Raw genomic sequence first — 22,078 nt, 5'->3', positions numbered from 1 at the left:
TTTTCAGGATGAGACTTTTTCAAAACCACTGTTAATTAATTTCCAGTATTTAACTGAGACAAAATCCCCAGCTGCTAAATCTGTGCTTGGTGGTCGATCAAATCTCGTTCAAGCTATTCACTCTAATCTTCAGATTTATTCTCTTCATGCGTATTAATTCTAGAGACACACCAATAGGGCATTCACATCATGGCCACGGAAGCAGCTTTAGAACGATTCTGAAGCACGTAAATTATACTACTACAACCTATCAATCTCCTTAAACTGTACCAAATAACAAAAAAAAAAAAAAGGAATGGCTCCCTTAGTTCATTGGCTTGCATGTGAAGAAGGAAACCTCTGAATCTCTGACACAGTGGACATCTCCATAAAAAATATTAAGTAGAAGTCCCCACAACTTTGTCCTCATTCCTCACATGGCCAAATGCATTTTATATGAGTTGGTACATATACATACACATAATCAAGTGAATCCAAAAGGCTTCCTCTCTCTCTTCAGAAAGTTTGAAGACATGTCATATGGATGACATCAGTAGATGCAAACGTTCCAGTGACATGGTGGGGCTAGGCTGATACCAGCACTGCACCAAATTCCCTTCCCTCCAAAATGAGCAGCAGCGGCAAGCTGTAGGAGCTCTAATAGACCTTGTTGTAATCCACCCTCCGCACAAGCCAATAATATAAAGGCATCCAAGGTCACCAGAACTCTCCTACACTATTCTACCCTCATCTCCCTTCCTGCATTTCTCTAGGTTGCACAGCTTGACTCTAGATTCAGCATCTGGCATCAGTTGGCACTACCGAAGTCCAGTTGTTCTTGGTCAGAAAGGTCATGTGATTGCTCTGGTGAAGGGCAGACTTCTTTTTCTGGGGTCTTGTGCAGTGACCGAGAATGAAGAGCCTTTGAGTGCACCAAAGTCCTGTGAGCAGCTTTTCCTTTCTTTTATATATTTTTCTTTAGTAAACTAGATCTGGGGACACGGAGCATCTTTGTCACCTAGTTGCCCAAGGCTTGGGGCTGGGGACTCCTTTCCCCTTTGGATTCTCTGATATTAAGAACATTGTAGTGGAGATAGCAGGGGTTACAAAGGGAAGTCACTGCCTTGAAATCAAGAGCTATTGTTCAAACTAGGTCTCAAGACAATGTTGGTAAGCAACGGGGTCTTCTATCCCATTCTGGGCCTAGCATCTTGTGTGGCTTTCATATACTTGTCCTTTGGGGACTTGGTGGAGTTCCATTTCCATTTCATTGAGCCTAAGATGAGCTTTGTGGAGAGGAAGGGGACTCAGTTCACTGTGGATGGGAGGGCATTCTATGTGAATGGTTGGAACTCCTATTGGTTGATGGATCAGGCTGTGGAGGAGAACAGCAGGCCAAGGGTGAGGACAATGTTCCAGAATGGGGCAAAGATGGGGCTTACAGTTTGCAGGACTTGGGCCTTCAATGATGGCACCTACAATGCCTTGCAAGTTTCTCCAGGCCGATTCGATGAACGGGTCTTTAAGGTAATCAGATTCCTTTTTTTTTCCTTCCAAGATCTCATTTACCGTCTGAGTTTCACGAGTTTTTGTAATGGTTGTAATTAATTTGCTGATTAATTATATCAGAGATTTGGAGTAGTCTTCTTTCTACCTCTGAAGATCCAAGAGTAACATCAGATATATCATAAACATTTCTAGGTGTTTATTCTTGATCCCTTGTATTATTGTCTTGATTTCAAGTTGTTTCTTTTGATCAAATTATATGTTTAGTGGGTTCTCCGTATTTTCTGGGGCAATTGTAACTGCATTGAGCTTTCAGAGTTTTGAATGACCGAACTGTTATTTGATCCAGTTGATATTTGATTTGCTTTCTTTGAGATGAAAGGAAAAATCTATTCTCTTATACCTGCATCTGTCATGTATTCTACTTCTCTATTGATAATTGCATGATAAATTATCTGTTCTATTTCTTACTATAAGTTTTTTTTTCCTAATTTTTATAATACCGATTAGTCTCCAGTATTGATTAGTGTGGAGATGCAGGCATTAGATCGAGTCATCGTGGAAGCTCGAAGACATGGCATCAGGCTGCTCCTTAGTTTGGCGAACAATTTAGAAGCTTATGGTGGCAAGACACAGTACGTTAAATGGGCATGGGAGGAGGGCATTGGATTGAGCTCCTCCAATGATTCCTTCTTTTATGATCCATCCATTCGTAGTTATTTCAAGACTTACCTGAAGGTAATGTATGTTCCTTGTCAGGTATCTCAATACAGGCAGCTCCTCTAGATGGCTTTTTTCTCCTGCCGATACTATAATTATTATTTGAATTTTGTCAACTCCATATAACCTAAAGAGCTATTTAAAAGGACATGGATTGGTGTCTGATTATATCTTCATGTAACAGAATCCAGCTAAACATCAAGCGCTTATGTTTTGGACGTATAATTGCTGAGAATATGAAATGAATTTGGTGATGTGTGAACTTTATCTGTTCTAATATTTTTTTCTTTTTCTGTTTCTTTTATAGACTATATTGACAAGGAAGAATCACTTGAACGGAATTCAATATAAAGATGACCCTGCAATATTTGCATGGGAGTTGATGAATGAACCACGATGTATGTCTGATGCAACTGGAGACACTCTCCAAGTAAGTCTACTTTTGGCATCTATTGTTCATGTGGATGCATTAACAATACTATGAGAATAAGTTGTATTATTGTATAGAATCACAATTACATAGTGAAGTCAGACCATCTTCTTCTTCTTTTTTTTTTTCTTTTTTTAATGGATAAATGAAAATAGCAAAGATTTTTCGATTGGAAATCAGGTAATGGAGCAAACTATTCAGTACTTTATTTGATGATGAACACCCCATTTTCTGCTATACTTCATCAGAATTCTCTCTCTGATGATAAATGGGAGATCGAATGATGAGAGAAAACATTATTCTTCATTCCTTATGTTTCATATCTAAAATGACACTCAGTTTTGTACCTTCTATATAATTTTCCTGTCCTTATTTTCTACAGATAAATGCAAGTGACAAAAAAAATCAATTTTTTAATTGCTTGTATTATTCATCTCAAGAACAAATTTGGCTTTTAATGAACGGATAGCAAATTGATATTGTTCTCTTACTGCTGGAACAAACCAAATTTGTATTAACAATATCACTGTATAAGTGACCCAGAATTGTTTCTGATTCACTAATTCTTCACATAACAAAGGATGGTTGATACTTGATACTCATACCAAGCAGTGCAGCTGCTGTATCTTTAACAAGGATATCTTGAATAAACGACCAAATTTGTCTTTTTTGTAGAAAAATTATTGACAAAACCTTTGAATAGAAAACATGAACTAAAGAATTAAGTTTAAGCTTAAGAATGAGGGTAAGAACCAACTCAGAATGCATTTCTAGATGCCCTTTACCTTATCTGATGTTATAATGACTATACTCTAATGAACTTGCATTCGTTGCTAACAACACTATTATAAGTTTTCAGACAAAGGCTTCACAATAAATTAGGTACTCTCAAGTTATTTTGATTATACCAGTGAAGTCGAAAATTGTCATATCAGTTTGGACTCGAACTTTTGTTTGCCACCATTTATGCTCAAGTGCTATAATGTAAACACATAGTATGGTAAACATTCCCAGGTAGTAGCTCATCAACCTTTCTACTGAATGATTTCACACTTATATTCAGCCTCGCAATCTTTATTTCAACTAGATTTTTGGAAGTAAGAAAAAAACGATCAGACTCTCACTCTGCAACAAGGTTAGAGCCCTGCAGCTATCCCTTTACATGTGGTTCATCAAGGGAGATGCGCAAGTTCTACTAAATTGAGGTAGGCTGTAGCGAGTTCATTGAATTCCCTTTACTGGTTACTGCACATGTTGCAAAGTTAGCCACAAAATTTAAGAGATAAACAGATGTTAATAGACTAGATGCCACATACAAACTGGATTTTACTTTAGTGAATCTATTGGTGTGACCATTTGACCTAATTGATGGCAAATAAAAGCAAAAGAAATATAAGATTTGAAACACCGTTTATTTAGTTATTCTTTTTGAAGAGAAAGGGAAGGAGACCGACCAGCATTTTAATTATCCAAGTCTAGATTTTTAGGAATGCACCACCCAAGAATCGAACATAGAACATCTGGTTGCTCAATAGAGATGGGATGACAACTTTGTAAGTCCTGCTTCATAAAACTCCTTTTGTCATGCCATGTCTTATATTTAGAGGGCACATTTGTATGGGGCCTCTCCTTGGGCCCTTTACCAGGGGCAGAGGCCCATTGCGTTGGCTGAAGGCCCATATAGTGGGTTGATCTATTTTTCACCCATTCTATACATGTGTATTTTCATCTGTTTTATAGTCGTGGAATATCATTTTTGTTGCTTGGGTTTTTAAGGTGTTGGCTACATTAAGAAATTTCTTTTGGGTTTCTCCTTGTCTTTGTGCTCTCCTATCATTAGTAAGCCTTCTTTGATAACCTCTGCCAGTGGACATATATTGTAAGATGGGCCATGCAAATATGTCTTGTGTGTTCTTTGTTTGCTTTAGTGCCCTAGATCTAGATTCTTGGCATAATTCCATTCTTTCAAGACTGAAAAATAATACATAATTAAGAAGAATGATTGGAGAAATCCTCATATGTGTATAAGTGGAGTCTAAATAGAGAAATTATTGGATTGTTGCAAGGTTTATAGGTCAGTGCAAGTCAGATAACCTACTAGGTCCGGATGCAGAAAATCCAATTATGATGCTTGTTATGTTCACCATAGTGGTTGCAACAATGCACTCAAGAGAGCGATTGACATGTTCTGCTTGAAAAGTATGCTAGCATATTTAAAAAAAAAAAAAAAAAAAAAAAAAATCAAATGTTTGAGTCTGGATTTCAGGGTTTCATTGATCCTGCTTTTTTGAAGTATGCAGGATTGGATTGAAGACATGGCAGCATACGCGAAATCAATAGACAAGAAACATCTTTTAACAGTTGGACTTGAGGGATTTTATGGTCCAACATGTCCACCGAGAAGTTGAGTGTGAATCCTGGACCATGGTTCAGCACACTAGGATCAGATTTCATCCGCAATTCCAAAATCCCAGATATCGACTTTGCTTCAGTTCATATTTATCCTGACAACTGGTAAGCTACCAATTGTTGCATCTTTTCATATATTGGTAATTGTTTTTGGTTGGTTGCAATATGTAGCAACCAACAAGTCGTCGTACCAAGCTTCCGGATCAGATCTCATAGTTAGGTGACAAATTTGAAGCAAAGTAAAAGATTTGTGCTCTTGTAGGTTGGTGCAAGCTGGATTTGATGAGAAAATGAAGTACATCTCCAAATGGGTGGTCTCTCACATTGAAGATGGAGACAGGGTACTGAAGAAACCCATCCTGTTTACAGAATTTGGAATCTCAAACAGGAACAAAAACTTCGATCACTCCCACCGAGATGTCTTCTACAAGAACATTTTTGACATCATCCACGAATCTGCAAAGAAAAATGGAGCTGGGGCAGGTGCCTTCGTTTGGCAATTTATGGTTGAAGGCATGCAAGAATACAATGACGATTTCGGAATTGTCCCATGGGAGAGGCCTTCCATGTATCAGCTGATCAAGGGGCAGTCGTGTCGGCTGGCGTCGCTACATTACGGGAAGGATTTGGCAAAGAAAAGTTTTTGGAAATTCTGTTTAGAGTGAACAAACAATGTCTCCTCTCATGTTTTTCTGCTGAAATCCACAGGGGAAAGCTGAGGTATGTTTTGGAAGGATATAGTTCTTCGGCATATGGTCTTTATGTAAAGTTTTCCTTTGGTCTTAATACTAGTTATCACAAAGAGAATGCAATATATGAATGAACTTTGAGTGGGAAATGAAAAGAATGACTTGTTTTGTTTTCTTAAAAGATGGAATTGACCATCATTGTCATTGTGGAGTATAATGTTAGAATACTAGAGATTGTATCACTGAATTGTCCTTATGAGCTGCATACAGCCATCCTACATATGGAACTTGAGTGGTGATACAATGGTGAATTAAGCTAGATAAAAGTATGCATAAAGAACAAGGCCGAAACCAAATTCTACCAATAGCAATCCATTAATTAGAACAGGTAATAGAAATTAGTGCGAAACTGGATAAGGAAGCCAGATATTGTCTTCCTCCAACCTTACAACAATAACACACCATGACAGACACACATCCTTGCTACAATAACACACCATGACAGAAACATATCCAAATTATTTAGTCCAACATACCCATATCACACATATCTCTTTCTTTTCTTGTTTGCTATAGTGCTCATAGATGTTGCTCATTGGCCACACTTGCAATCCACACAAGCACAGCTAGCACCACACTTGCAGTTGCCCTCGTGCTCAGCAGCAGCCGGGGCATCGATGACATTGTTGAAGTTGCTGAAAGAAATGTCATGGAAGAAACGTTATTTCAGGATCTGTGCACATGAAAGGATTAAAACAGTGTCTTTCCTTTCTTAGATATTTAAGTTCTAGGTCGAAATTGGGATGAGATATGAGTACTTGATGGACTTAAACTGGTCCAAACTCAAACCCAGGTCTCATCATATGCTTACATGAGAAACCCAATATATGAGCTTCATGGTCCAGGTGCATCAAGCATATTTCATTTGAGTTGGTTTATCTGAGAGATTTCAAAACTAAGCCCTACTTTGGATGTTCAATTCATAAAAGGCCTCTTAAGCGACCATCACAGGTAGCCCATCACCTTACCCTAGTCTATCGATAATCCAGACTATATATCAGTTCTGGCACCTTTTAACCATGTAAACCAAGATTCACTATATCTTTTACTTATTTGAAGTTTAGATAGTTTTTTTTTTTTTCTTTTTTACAAACAACGGAGATTACTGTGCATAAGCGTAGAAGTCACCAATTTATTCGTAAAAAAGCAAGTACAAAAAGAGAGTGAAAAATGAAAATAAAGTACAACCAAGAAAGAAAAAAGAGATCTCCCTATTCCCCCCAGTCATAGGAAAAGAATTTTGAAATTTGAAATTCAAATCCCCTCCATACAAACAACAAAATATCCTTGAGTCTTTTAGATAGTTGATCTTGCTATAATTTGTGGATTTTGTCAGGAACATTAGATCATATGTTTTGGCATCAAGAGATTATTATTTTGTTTGCATCACCAAAAGATTTCTCAAAATATTTCGCACATCATAACTCTTCTTATATTGGTTGCTCCACAAAAGCTTCAGTAACACATACGCACTTGCGTATACACCGGGGTTCACTTATGGTTGTGATATCACCACTAGATTATGATGTCATCGAAGACGATTAATAGTATTTTTTTTTTTGAAGAATATTTATAGTGAATTATGATAAGATGATGGTTAATTCTTGAAAATAATAGTTAAATGAAAGAGCATCACAAATTTACTGGCTTTCGATTTTAAGGATATAACAGTAGGATGAAAGTCAATATTTAGATTTTAAATGAAAGAACTATATGGACCGATTCACCCACCAAGCTACGGTTTAATTTGTCTAATATATTAATTTCCTGAAACAAAGAAATATTTTTACCTCTTTTCGGTCTCGATGATCTCGATGCCGTAGCTGTTTCCCTTCTTCCTGCAAATTCCAAGCCAGTTTCTTTATTAGGATGCTAAAACTGAATAAGAAAAATCTATTTGTTGCATCTGATAATCGGTTTCTCTCTGTTCTCCCACCAAATCTTGGTATATCAAATATGAATTCAAATAGGCAGATATGCCTTTATTCCAGCTAAACTCCATCTTCAGTAAGATTTTATCCAAAATAAGCCAAGAAAATTTTGGAGGTGAGGGATTGGAACTTGGAAAAATTCTGGAACTGATATAACGTAACTCTGTTCTGTTTTCTGTTAAGTATGAACTTGCCATCTTAGAAATAATGAATTATATTACAAAAGGAGCTCTTTTGGTTCTCAATAGGCCACAATTTCTGGAGTATTTTCTAATTCCATTAATATTATTTTTTTCCTTTTTTTTTTTAAAATTACAGGAAGCAGGAGGGTTAGAAGCACCATCTTTCTCTTTCTTTTCTTTTATTAGTTGAGGATGGGAATCAAATCCAAGTTCTTGTGTCAACAAGAAAGACTTGCCAACCATGTCGGAACGGTGGTTCCAAGACATGCTCATCATATCAGAGGACAAAAACCTAAACAAAGCTATGACTAATACAAGCTTGGTCATGACTACTTTGTTAACTGATCAGGCTTAGATAAAAATTAAAAGAAGACGAACAACAAGTTAAATAGGAGATGGTTACTCACACACACTGGCTCTTGTCAGCACAATCGCAGTTGCCGCAGGTCGACATGTTTTGAGTTTCGAAGCAGGAAACCAGAGACAATGTTTGTAACTCTGATAGATTCGATCACCCAATACGTTGTTGAGGAAGGGCGGAGGCGATGGGCATTTATAGGCATTTACTTGGCCATGAGAGGCTAGCTTGGTAATTCGCAGAGCCCACACGCTTCTCAGCGCCGTGCACACGCCTCTAGACGAATAATCCGGAAGGAATCTCAATAATGGGTGTGTGGTTTCCCACAAGCCTCTCTTGTCATATCTCCCTCTTTTTCTTCCTGGCTGAAGACCATACCGCTGGCACACGCAAGCTGCTACGTCCACATCTTGGTACAGTGCTAGTCAAGTCGTCTTCTTTGTCTGTCGTGACGTTTAATGGAGATCGATTCAAAATTCTAATGCGTGGAGATAACCCGGTGACGCAAATTGGAAGGAAATTTGCTTGGTTTTGCTTTGTTTGCTTCGTGGTTCTTTTGTTTTTGTGGAGAGAAATTGCCTTGCAATCTTCTGGGGTACAGAGAAGTCGAGTCTTTTCTAGCTTCGCCTACTTTGGAGTTAGCCCCTAGTTGGTTTCGTTCGTTTCTTTGGATCCTTTTCTGGTTAAAGGTATCGTAGCTTTCTACCAGAAAGAAGGTATCGTAGCTCAGCACATACAATTTTTAGCCTAACTAATCAAAATGTTATCACACAAATCCTACACCTTACAAAATGTTTATAAAGATAACAAAATTTTTACAATCCTACACCTTACAAAATGTTTATAAAGATAACAAAAATTTGTAAGTAAAACCAATATCCTTGGCAGACTTCCAGTTCATGTGGACTTGGATAACCAGTTCTGGTTAAATGCTTGCCTCCATGGTATCATTCTTTGTCACTTGGACAAAAAGATGGGGTTCGATTTTAGTTGGAGGTATTTGATATGGAATGATTCATGTAGGATTAAAGATGATGTAGATGGAGGTGATGAGATTACATATTTAGTTGCACCATTGTGACCCTCATGGCAGTAATTTTAAATCACCATCCAATGCTGTGATAGAAAATTTACTTTTGAGGATAGATATCCAACATCACTCTATCACGATGATCTTATATTAAAATATATTAACTAAAATATCTGAGAGACTTTCGGAAACAAGAAATCATTTTTTTTTACTACGGTACTTTTTCCGCAGCATGGTGGAAGTTGAGGCGTCTTCTCTACGGAAGAGAAGGAATGCGAGCGAGTATTTGAGACGTCATGTCCACAAAAGAGAAGGAAATCCTACATTCTTTCCGATCGTCCTGATTAGAAAGAGAAAAAATCTATTTAGTTTTGTTCTAAAATTTTTTTTCTCAAACAATTGTCAGAGATATTTTTGATATTATATGATCGATGACCTTAAATTTTCATAGCATTCTAAATAAGTAGCTTGTACATATCCGAGATCTTTAATCACTGTACTATGGCAAACCAAATTCATGATCTTACATCATTAGAGATTATATCACTTCAAAATTTGGATCATCAGTGATCTTAGATCATCGTGGTGATCCAATTGGATCACCAAATGCCCTCTTGGTGTAAGCCCTTGAGATGGGAAGAGTTGGGCAGACGATTGATATTAGCCCTTCCTAATATCCAAAAAAACACGCAATACGCATGCAACAGGTTGTATCCATGATCATCCAGTGGCCTCCTGGGAATTAGTGCCTAACATGGATTTGAAAATTGGGACGGCATGACTCATGGAGCCCTCTGGAAGCCTATGAGCATAATTCATGACCTCCTCCATTGTTACCTATGGTTATAAGTTATCACAACCTCAAATCACATCCCCTCCAGGAGGGAGTGCTAACCCGTGTCATGTAGTAGCATCAAATTTTTTTGTCTACCTATTAGTTGATAAAGCACATAGTTAATCATCCGCTCAAATTCATGTACTGAATGTGTTTTTACATACATGATGCCAGAGTAGCTATCCAAACTTAGATATTTTCCCCCTTTTCTTGGTTGCTTCTATGAAATAGTAACGCTAACGATAAGTCAAACTCTCATTGTCATGCAGAGATATTGCACGTCCTTATCGATCCTTAATTTTTTCTCAAGCAACTCAACCTTATAGGCCCTCTTCTTATCCATCTTTTTTTTTTGGTAGAAATTTCTTATCCATCTTTGACATGGAGTATCGTCCTCACCACCCAGTGTTGCTTCCAATGACCTTCCGTTGTCTATATCATATATCGGGGCATGCCTAATCTGGTCTAATAGGAAGTGAATTCCAGGATGGCTTTGGACTTGTCTACAGGTTTCACAAGATCTACAGAGTTTTGGATCAGAAATATCTGAAACTATTGGGTCTGAGTCGGCAGTAAGTTTGCTACAGAGGGTAGCCTAAGCAAATAGCGAAATTAGTTGGCTAGACATGGATTTTATGTTCACCATCATGTGTGAGCATTGGCTGAATAGAGCAGGTGGAGGAATGATTAGGAACAGAGTGTAAGAAATTTAATCTGAATAAAGAAACAAACATTCTCCGATCATTATTATTTAAATCTAAATAAATCAATGATCAAAAAAGTTGTAAGAAGTACTAGAAGATGAATCTTGTCAACAAATCTGTCTTTTTTCTATCCTACAAAAGAGTACTTCTACTCCATGCCTGAGAATCTCGATGCCCATACTTGATGGAGAGCCACACACTATATTTATAGGATAGAGAACTCTTTTAGATTCATATAATTTCTTCCTTCCATCTAGAAAACACAATCATAATAGTCTTTATTTTGAATTGAGTCTATCCTTATATTAAAAGAGTTTTAATTATTCATATCATCTTGATTATTTTAAATTATCTTTAACGATAAACTTATAAGTGAGTCACTTCAAGTTCCTAATATTTGGGACAGGTACAACATTCTCTGACTTAGCATACGTGTCACAATCAAGATACTAAATAAGTGATAAATAAAACTGTAATATAGTCATAAACTAACTCAAGTTAAAACTTCCACTTAAATAAGAAATTTTAATATATAAATCATGATAATCATATCATTTAAACTGAATACTCCTTTCCATGTACTATAATGCATGATACTCTTTATTTAAGCACTTTATATTTTGCTTAATGAATAGCTTTTTATAAGATATTTAGAGTCTAACTTTATTTATGACATAAATTTTATGCGCATAAAAAAAAATATGTCCTTTATTTCTAAGAATATTATAAATATTATACAAGAAGCAAATGAAATAAGAATTAAACTAATGATTTCTACATGATCTACACGATCTTTAAACTGTTTGGCCGATAATCTTTTAGTCATGAGGTCTACAATCATTAATTCAATACTAATATGTCAGATATCCACTTCATACTCCTTGACATGATTTTTAATAACAAGATACTTTATATCAATGTATTGCTACGACTTCCACTTTTATTATTCTTAGAAAAAAAAACTATAGCTGAGTTGTCACAATAAATCTTTATTGACCTTACAATAGAATCGATAATTCTCAAACTAGAAATGAGATTCCTCATCTATATTGCCTGTGAAGTAGCTTCATAGCATGCAACGAACTCTACCTCTATAATAAATGAAGCAATTATAGTTTGCTTGTTACTTCTCCAAAATACAGCACCTTAGCAAAAAAAAAAAAAAATCATGATATAGACTTTCTCATATCTACACATCCACCAAAATTTGAGTCCGAATATCTAATCACTTCTAAGAGATCAGTGTATTTGTAGATAAGTATATAATGCTTAATTCCTTATAGATACCATATAATTTTTTTACAGCTTTTCAATAATCAAGGTCAAGATTGCTTTGGTATCTACCCAATATTCTTACTACATATGTAATATTAGCTCTTGTACTGACCTTGAGTATACATCAAGCTTTCTATTGTAGATCATATGGGATGTTCTTCGTTTACTCTTTTTTCAATTTATCTTATAGATATTGATTCTGACAAAATTTGTCACTTTTCATAATGTTTGTAACTGTAAGATAACAATCTATCATTTTAAATATTTCCAAAACCTTTTCAATATAGGCTCTTTGAGATAAACCTAAAATCTTCGTGATCTGTCTCTATGAATCTCTATGTCATGACATAAGAGACTTCACCCATATCCTTCATATCAAAGTTTTGAGAAAAAAATAGTTATCTTCTTTAGCAAACTTAAATAATTGATTGCGAGTAATATATCATCTACATATAGGATCAGAAATATATACTTACTCCCACTAATCTTAAGGTATATATATTAATCCACAATTTCTTTGTAAAGCTAAAAGAGCTAATAACATCATGATATTTCATATACTATCGATGGGAGGCCTGTTTAAGTTCATATATAGATTTTCTTAACTTGCTGATAAGGTGATATCTTTATTAATACAAAAACTTCAGACTAAGTCATGTATACTATCTTTTCGGGATTTCTATTCAGTAATATCACTTTCACATCTATTTGATGTAACTCTAAATCAAAATAAGCTACTAAAGTCCCAATTAATCTTATGCATCCTTCTTTGGAACTAGAGAGAATATTTCATGATAATTAATACTTTTTTTCGTAAAATCTTTAGCTACAAGTCTGGCCTTATAACATTCAATTTTACCTGAGAAGTCTCTTTGTTTATAGATCCATTTGTAGCCAATGATTGAAGTATCTTGTGGTAATCCAATAAGATCCCAGACTTAATTTTTAGCCATAAATTTTGTCTCATCTTTTATGGCATCATACTAGAATGTGGATTTATTTCTACTCATAGCTTGTAAAAATGATTGAGGATCATTATCTGGCCTAACATTAAAGTTGGATTCCTATAGGTAGACAATATAATCATTAAAAATTGTAGGTTTTCTTATTTTTGAGGATCTTCTTAATCCTATCATATCTATATTTTGAGTAGTTTCGTTAGTAGGCTCAATATGAACTTATTTTTCATAGAGTGGTTGTTCTTGAATTAGTTGTTCTTCAAAATAATCTTGTGGATCTTCTTGAATATATAACAATCAAATTGATATCTTTTGTGGATTGATCAATTTAATCTCTTATTTCTTCAAATTGATTCTAACAAGGAAAATCACTCTCACTAAGTTCATAATCCTCAAAAAAGTTAGTATTCCAAGCTTCAACTATTTTAGGTGTGTGGTAAGACAATAAAACCTATATCTCTTGGAGTTTACTGCATAGCCAATAAAATAGCCATTAATTATTCTGAAATCTAATTTATTTAAGTGTGGATTATAAATCCATACCTCAACTAGATATTTTCATATATATAAATGACTTAAATTTGATTTTTATTTTTTCTACAACTCAAAAAAATTTTAGATATAGCATTCGATGGAACCTTATTTAAGACATACATTGCTATCTTTAATGCTTCACTCCAAAGAGATAAAAGAAGATTAAAGCTATTAATCATACTTCTTATCATATCCATTAGTATATAATTTCTTCTTTCTGCCACACCATTTTGTTGTGGTGTTTCAAACATTGTGTATTGGACAATAATTCTCTCTTCTTCAAAAAACTTATCAAATAGATCTACAGACTAATCCCTTTCAATGTATCTTCTATAGTACTCCCACCTCTATCAGATCTTATGATCTTTGTTTCTCTACTTCTATTTTATAAACCTTAAAGATATTTAGTGCTTCACTCTTTTCAAAGAGAAGATAGAGATATATGTATCTAGTATGATCATCGATGAATGATATAAAATTTCTCTAACCATTAAAATAGAAAGTAAAAAATGATCTATAGATATCGATGTATATGATTTACAAAATGTTAGAACTCCTTTTGGTATCTTTAGAGGATTTGTTAATTTGCTTTCCCTTTATGCAACCCAAACATATGCCAAAGTTGGTAAAATCAATATTTTTTATATAATGCCATCATTTACCAATCTCTTTATTATCTCTAAAGAATATGTGCTAATCTTTTATGCCATAAACTTAAGAGTTTTTTTTAATAATATTTCTCTTTATACCAATATTATCATCATGCATAGAAGAATGATTACATTCATAATTTCGATTTAAATACAATTTATATAAATTATTTATCAGAAAATCATACCAATAACACTTTTATTTCTAAAAATATTAACTATAGAATTCTCAAAATAAAAATCAAAACTAATATTTATTAACTTGGAAATAGAAACAAAATTCTAGAGAAATTTGGAATATAAAAAATATGTTCAAGCTCTAAAATAAAATAAAATTCAAAACTAATCTAAAGGTTCCCACAGCTTCAAGATGTGAATGTAATTATCTGAGTAGACATTTTGTTCACTTTTCATATTTACGACACACTAAAAATATAAAGTATATTTCTTTTTAAGTCATTTCTTATACTTTATGTAGTCCTTCTTTATGTGTCTCTTTTCTTATAAAAGAAGCATGCAACTTTATTATCATGATGCTTCATTAATATTGCAGCATCCTCCTTTCCTTTAGGAGCATATTTTTCCTTTCTTTCTTCATCATGAGTAGCAAGATTAGCACTTTTATGCTTTATATCTTGCTTCTCTTATTTCAATCTTCCTTTCTTTTGAATATACATGGTCAAAAGTTTATTAATAGATCATTTTTTCTTATATATATTATAAAAATTTTGAAAGGATCATACTCTGTAGGTAGAGAATTCAAAATGAATTGAACTAGAAAAAAATAAAATCTCAACTTTCAAAGATTTGAGTTGAACAGGAATATCTATCATTTTTATAATATAGTCATATACATCTTAACATTATCAAACCTCATGCCTGAAAGCCTCTTCATTAGGATACTGGTCAATGCCTTATCAAAATTTTCAAACTATTCTTCAATGGTCTTCATAAAATTCTTGACCTTATCCCATCGATTAACATTCTGATATTTTTAGGCACTTGAACTTGATGAATATCAAGTATTAAATTGCTCCTATTTCTCATATATCGATATCTATTATGGTGTAGTTGAATCCATAGGAATAGATGGATCATCCACATGGAGTACCAGGTTAAGATCCTTATACCCAAAAGTGCAAAGAATATTATCTTTTCAATCAAAAAAATTATCAACACTTAGCATTGGAATAAGAACAGCATCATTAATATACGTAGTAGGATTAGCTGCAATAATCAATAAATATAGAAAATTTAATGCTATGAAACATAAATTATAATATGAAATCATCAATATTAATTGTAATAGTAAATTTTAATTTTTTTATGAACAAAGGTGCATCATGCATAAAATTTACTAATATTTTATTAATAAGATATCAAAAAATAATAAATTTTTATACCTATAGATCTAGAAAAAAATTATATCTTAATATCTAAATATCATTTTATTTAATTAAATTACAAAAATAACCACTCTTTGTGAGTAAAGTAAATTATTTTTATGATTTAATTATAATTTTATTCAATACCATTATATTTTAATTTATAATCTTTATATAATTTTTACTGTATCTAGGATACTATAGCTAATCCTAAATATAATAAATTCACTAACTTTAATATAGCATCGAAAAACTCAAATAAACATATAAAATTTTATTATAATTTTTTTATCATGATCAAAAATTTTCAGCAAATAAAAAATAATCTTTTATATACTTAAAATAAATTATAATTTAGAAGAATCTTTATGCAATAAATATTTAGCGGAGACTAAATTACAAAATCTCTTTCAAGTAAATAGATTTTTAAATAATATATATTTTATCAGGAGTTTAATTATAAATATTGCTAAGTTAAATTAAACTAACTCAATTTGATCTGATCCGGTTAATTATTGAAAAAAATTATTAAATATATATTTTATCAGAATTTAAATTACAAAATCTCCGGTTTAAGAAAATGGGTAACCAGGTTTCAGATTTCGAGTCGGAACCCAAAAATTTTTCTAACCTTCTTCCTCCTCCCGATTATGACCGCAAGAGGTGGACATGCCCATGGCTGGCGACCCTCTTCCATCTGATGCACCATCGGCGGGTCACCGATCGTTCCCAAACATCAGCGGCCGGTTCTCGCCTTCCTGTCGGTGTGTCAACGTTTGGCCGGTCTTGATGGGAGATTGACGAGGAGCAAAAGCATCAGAACTCCGGCAGCATCCCCTAGACCTTACTGACTGGCCGGTCCCAATCAACGGGAACTAGCCCAGATCGGCCTCCCGACCACCGATGGCCGGCGATTGGCTGATTCTGCGGAAGATACGCGTAGAAGGGGCAAAAAAAAAATGGTGTTCCTCCCTTTAATCTTGACCGACGGCCACCGGAAAGCCCAATCCATAGACCGCCGACCTCTCCCAAAAGTCACCGCCCGTTTATGCCGACGATTAGGGTGGAGAAACCGCCAGTTTGCCTTCATCCGACCGTTCCATCTTTACCGTCAGTGATCCATTCCCTTCTTCCTCTTGCTTTATTTGACCGACGGGTGGCTGCTGGAGGGGAAGGTCGCCGGCGACGTGCCTTGAGTGGTCGCCGGATATAGGCCGAAGGATCGACCACCGTGATGAAGAGAGGAGGGCCCACTGTCGGCCCTCTTCTTCTTCCTTTAATTTCTTCCGTACTCCTTTTATTTATTTATTTATTCAAAAGTAATTCTAGCAAAAAAATAAAACATAGATTTTTTAAAATAAATAAATAAATAAATTATAAATTTTTTATGGGATACAGGATCTAGATCACGATGGTTGCGACCACAAATAGTCGATCAGAATGGTCGGTCAGATCTGCAACCGACACTACACGCACCATCAGCCGCATCCCATCAGATATCGAAAGAAGAAACGAAAGATTCTTTTCTTTTTTATTTTATTCATTAATAATAATCAACCTCTAATATATTAAAAATAAGTAAAAATATGATATATTAAAAATTTTATATAATATCAAGATCAATGGGTTGACCAAAATAGCACAGAGAGGTTCTGGTATCATTGGATATAAAAAATTTAATTTAAATATAAAAATAAATTAAATAAATAGCATAAAAAGGTTTTAATATCATTGAACATAAAAAAATTTAATTTGAATATAAAATAAATATGTCTCAAATTATTATTGTCCAAGTCAAATAAATTAATGATCAAAAAATTATAAAAAATATTAAAAAATGAATTTATCTTCTTCTATCCTGCAAAAAAATATTTTAATCCATATTAAAAATCTTGATGCCTATACTTGATAGAGAATCACAACTATATTTATAGTTAAATTAAACTTTTTTTAAATTAACACACCTTCTTCTTTCCATCGAAAAAACATAATCACAATGATTTTTATTTTAATCTAAATTTATTCTTATCTCAAAAAAAAATTAATTGATTAATATTATTTTAATTATTTTAAATTATTTTTAATAATAAAATTAAAAATAGATCACATCAAACTCACACAGAGATCAAAGTTCATTGATCCCTCATTACATCATTTTCAGGACATCAAAAATCGCGTCTTAGATATTTTAGTAATTTGAAATCCTCAGACAGGATTGTTGGCGAAGCATCATTCAGGCCATTTGGTTCTTCCATCACCACCACGTTGAGCCAATTCGCCATGATGCCACCGTTGAGCCAATTCGGCCATTGATGGTTTTGCACGACGAGCAAAGCTTGGGCGGCACTTACTCAATTACCAAAAGTGCAACTCATAGGCATTGGTTGCCACGCTCGCATCACTTGCAAACCAAGCGAGCATTTGTTCGACTGATTGGCGCCTCTTCGCACTTTCCTTGCAAGAATAATTGCGGACATCTACATCAAAGTGACAGTGAAAAATCTTTCGGGATGAAGATAAAACTTAAATCTAGGGCTGCAAAATATTCAAGCTATTCATGTATAGCTTGAGATCGGCTCGTTAGCAGCTCGTTTGAGCTTAGCTTGGAAAACAAACCGAGCTCAACCTGAACACAATTGGCTTGCAAAAGCAAAGGAGAGCACAGATCTGTTCATAACTTGGTTTAGAATTTATACGAGGAGAGTTTGAGCAACCTGTACAATTGTATTGAGATCACTTGAGCTAAAAATGCTCTATAGAATAGAGATATCCATATTGTATCTGCTAAAGGAAAAAAAAAATGGATATAAATATAGATTCATCAAATTGGATTAGTACTCAAATATCTCCTTTTGTTGATAATTTCTATTTAGTCTTGTACAACCATAAACTCTCAAAAAAAAAGAACAAAGACATCAACATGTATTTATTTTATTTTTTCATATAATGAAATTTTTTATTAGAAGGACTGCATTTTTCATAGTTAGTTTTCTAATCAAATATTAAGATCCACTAAAAGTGATAGATGATAAAGTGAATACAATTATATATATTTCTTTTACGTTATTTTAGATAAAAATAAAAATCACAAGACATACTTATTTTATTTTAACAAATAGAAAATTAGAACAATATTTACCTGTAAAATTAAGTATATAAATAATATCCATATTGTCAATATTCATATCTACATCTGTTTAAAACAAGTACAGATAAAAATTTGGTATCCATTCTGCGATTCATATTTGTCAAACAAAAGTGATAAAGATAATATCAATATTTAATCTGTTTTCAACCTTGTCTTCAGCCCTAACTGTACATTCATTTAACATCTAATTGGATGCTTGATCATTCATGGATATCCAAAAATCTTTAATTACCGAACTAATTGGATGCTTGATCATTTAATCACAAAATAGCAAGACACACCAACTCCTACGATGCCTCTCAATACTTTATCTTTTGACTCTTCATATAGCATTTGATGATCTAAATAAGATCACCAAGATGATCTAAGATCACTATATTTGATAGACCATAATTTAGTGATTAAAGATCCTTGGATATCCACGAATAATATATTTGGCACTCTATGAAAATCCAAATCACTGATTATATAATACCAAAATTATCCATAATATATTTCATAATAATATATTTATTAATATATATAATATATTATAAATAAAATATTATCATATTTATTAATATATTAATAATTAATAGATTCTATAAAAATATATTTATTAATCCTATAAATTATTAATCCTATAAAAATATATTAGCTGTTATTATAGAATTAATATTTTTATTTATACTTATAATATATTATTTATTAATATAAATATTTATTTTGATTAGAAAAAATAAGGCAAATAGAAGTAATTTATTAAAATATTATATATATATATAAAGTATAATAAGATATTTTTATTTTAATTTAAAATTATCATTGAATCATAATTGTTGGGTATAAAATAACCCCAATCGAAGTTTGTAAGAGGCCAACCCTCCCAGGACTCTTCCGGCTTCCGACCTTGTGCGGCATCTTTTTGAACTCCCCCGACCGTCCGAGCTTCCACAGTAACATTCGACTCCTCCAGCAGTCGATCTTCTACAATGTCCTCCAGATTCCTCCAACGGACGAACTCCAACAATACCTTCCGGACTTTTCAATAATGAGCTTCTTCAGTCGTCTATCGGACTACTCCAGATGCTCTCTGGGCTTCATTATCAGCCGATTTTCTACAGTGATCGACTACTCTCCGAATCTCTTCCAGACTTCCTCCTGTCACAATCGACTTTACTCCGAGCTTCTTTCGAGCTTCGTCAATGTTCGGATTTCTTCAGTAGCAGAGCTTCTACAGTAATCAGACTCTATCCAAGTTTCTACAGTGGTCGACCGCCTTCCGAATTTCATCCGAGCTTCTACAATAACGGTCCCCATTCGAGCTTCCACGGCAACCGATCTCCATCCGAGCTTCTACAGTAAGCGGCCTCCTTCCGAACTCCTACAAGAATGGACTCCGTCCGAACTTCTACAACAGCATTGGATTCCAGACGAACTTCTACAACGGACGGACTCCATCTCAATTACAACTGAGTAGTGCTGGATGCCAAGGAAGGAGTTTGAATCTTCTATGGTCTCCACTATTATGACCTCCCAGTGATCAGCCCATATGGTGGTGGTCATAGACCATAAGACAGGAAAGAAGCCATTGCATGGTCCTTGTTGGGATAACCGACTGACCCCGTATGTCGACTTATTCTCGGACCGGTCCGACCAACACCTGACTCTACCCACCGGACAAACAGACGACTCCGACAATGACTGCCGACAATATCTGATCGAAGGTATGCCGGTCAAACAGACCAATATTGTTTCCAATCGGACGACGAACCCATATCACCGACTCACTGTCGGGGGTGACAACCGACGTCCGACTTCCACAAGCACCAAATTAGCCGATGATATTTTTGAGTCATCACCCGACGTCCCGACAACCGAATACCGAATATAATCGGCCAACCCGTCAAACGCCGATAACCGCTATGGGCTGTTATCCTGTCAAGGACATATTGTGCGACCGTCCTGGGCATTGTCTTGCCAAGGACATAGGTTAATTCTGATGACCTGACAACCCACGCCGATTTGACAGCCCCGACGATTTGATAACTCCCCAGTTGTCCGCACCATTAATGACGGGACCATACCGCCTTCTACTATAAAACGGGGTAAAGCAACAGTTTCGATAAATTTTCTCAAGCTCTCGAAAAGCTCTTAAGCTCTAAGCACTATCTCTAAACTCTACTAAAATTTCATTCGAGTGCTCCATTTCTGTTGAAGCAGAGTACTAACTTGAGCGTCGGAGGATCTTGCCGGAGTACCCCCAATTTGGTTTAGACTTTCCTTGCAGTTCCGGCGGCAGCCGTAATCCCTCAACTCCAGCTTCTCCGACATCGACGAAGTTCTGCACCAACAATAATATTTCAATAATATGATCAATATTATATTATAATATAATATATATCATAAATTTAATATATAATATCAAATATAATATAATATCATATATATAATATTGATATAATATATTAATGATATATTAATATATCAAATTTTTTTACTAAACTAAAGAATATTTTTATCCTTATATTTTCACTCAAGATCACTGTCTAAAGGTATCTTGGATTTTCGACCTCATGGACGTGTACCTCAGCATTAAATTGAAGTGTGATTTGAAGAATGAGGATGATTTAAAATTATTACAACATAGGATCACTATGGTGCAACTAAATACCGTGATCTCATCATCTCCACTTACATTACCCTTGATTCTGAATGAATCACTCCTCACATATTATTTATCATTCATGTGAAAAACATCACCTAAACAAGCTAACTGATATTTACAGATTATTTATCATTCATGTGAAAAACATCACCTTAACAAGCTAACTGACAATGCAAATGTCAAATATATAACAGTTCCAGAAACTTCAGAGGTCAATATAAAAAGGCTGCGTTTAACTTTCAAGTTTTAAAACAAGGATAAAAGGTGACACACCCACACCACATACAAAGAGTACCCTTCAATCGAAATCAATATTGTGGGTTGCAACCAAGTTGACTCTGATAAGCCAATAGGATCTGGAATCAAGTTAGGGTTTTATTCTCATCAGATTCCAATTTATAATGCGATATTTAAAAATCTAGAAAATCCTTGACATTTTACCATCTTAAGAATGACTGTTTTAAATTTAAATGCATTAGATAGTTTCAGGGTGTAAACGGTACCCAAAAACCTTCAATCCCACAATAATCAGATATAGATGCAATAAAAATTTTCAATAACCTTACGTATCATTGTCAGCTTTCATATTTACAATCCCATTTTTATTGGATCAGCATATAGCTATATTCTAATCCAAAAGCCTGATA

At 34.2% G+C, this 22,078-nt stretch overlaps 1 protein-coding gene and 1 pseudogene across 2 annotated transcripts; one reads left to right on the top strand and one right to left on the bottom strand.

Annotated features, from left to right (window-relative positions):
* Positions 1-686: 686 nt before the first annotated feature.
* On the top strand, positions 687-5,905 carry LOC105040870 (mannan endo-1,4-beta-mannosidase 2-like). Its single transcript, XM_010917612.4, is given in 6 exon segments — positions 687-1,506; positions 2,026-2,223; positions 2,513-2,635; positions 4,936-5,031; positions 5,034-5,149; positions 5,307-5,905. Coding segments are annotated over 6 exon segments (1,299 nt in total). The 5' UTR covers positions 687-1,143; the 3' UTR covers positions 5,710-5,905.
* Positions 5,906-6,089: 184 nt separating this feature from the next.
* Positions 6,090-21,097, bottom strand: LOC105040880 (uncharacterized; annotated as a pseudogene). Its single transcript, XR_012138340.1, has 4 exons — positions 21,043-21,097; positions 8,314-8,685; positions 7,584-7,631; positions 6,090-6,428 (listed from the first exon to the last, which is right to left on the bottom strand). The product of XR_012138340.1 is annotated as an uncharacterized protein (transcript).
* Positions 21,098-22,078: the final 981 nt, after the last annotated feature.

Source organism: Elaeis guineensis, chromosome 2, assembly GCF_000442705.2.
Source record: "Elaeis guineensis isolate ETL-2024a chromosome 2, EG11, whole genome shotgun sequence".
Classification (NCBI taxonomy): domain Eukaryota; kingdom Viridiplantae; phylum Streptophyta; class Magnoliopsida; order Arecales; family Arecaceae; genus Elaeis; species Elaeis guineensis.
This window is presented reverse-complemented; position numbering and strand designations above follow the sequence as displayed.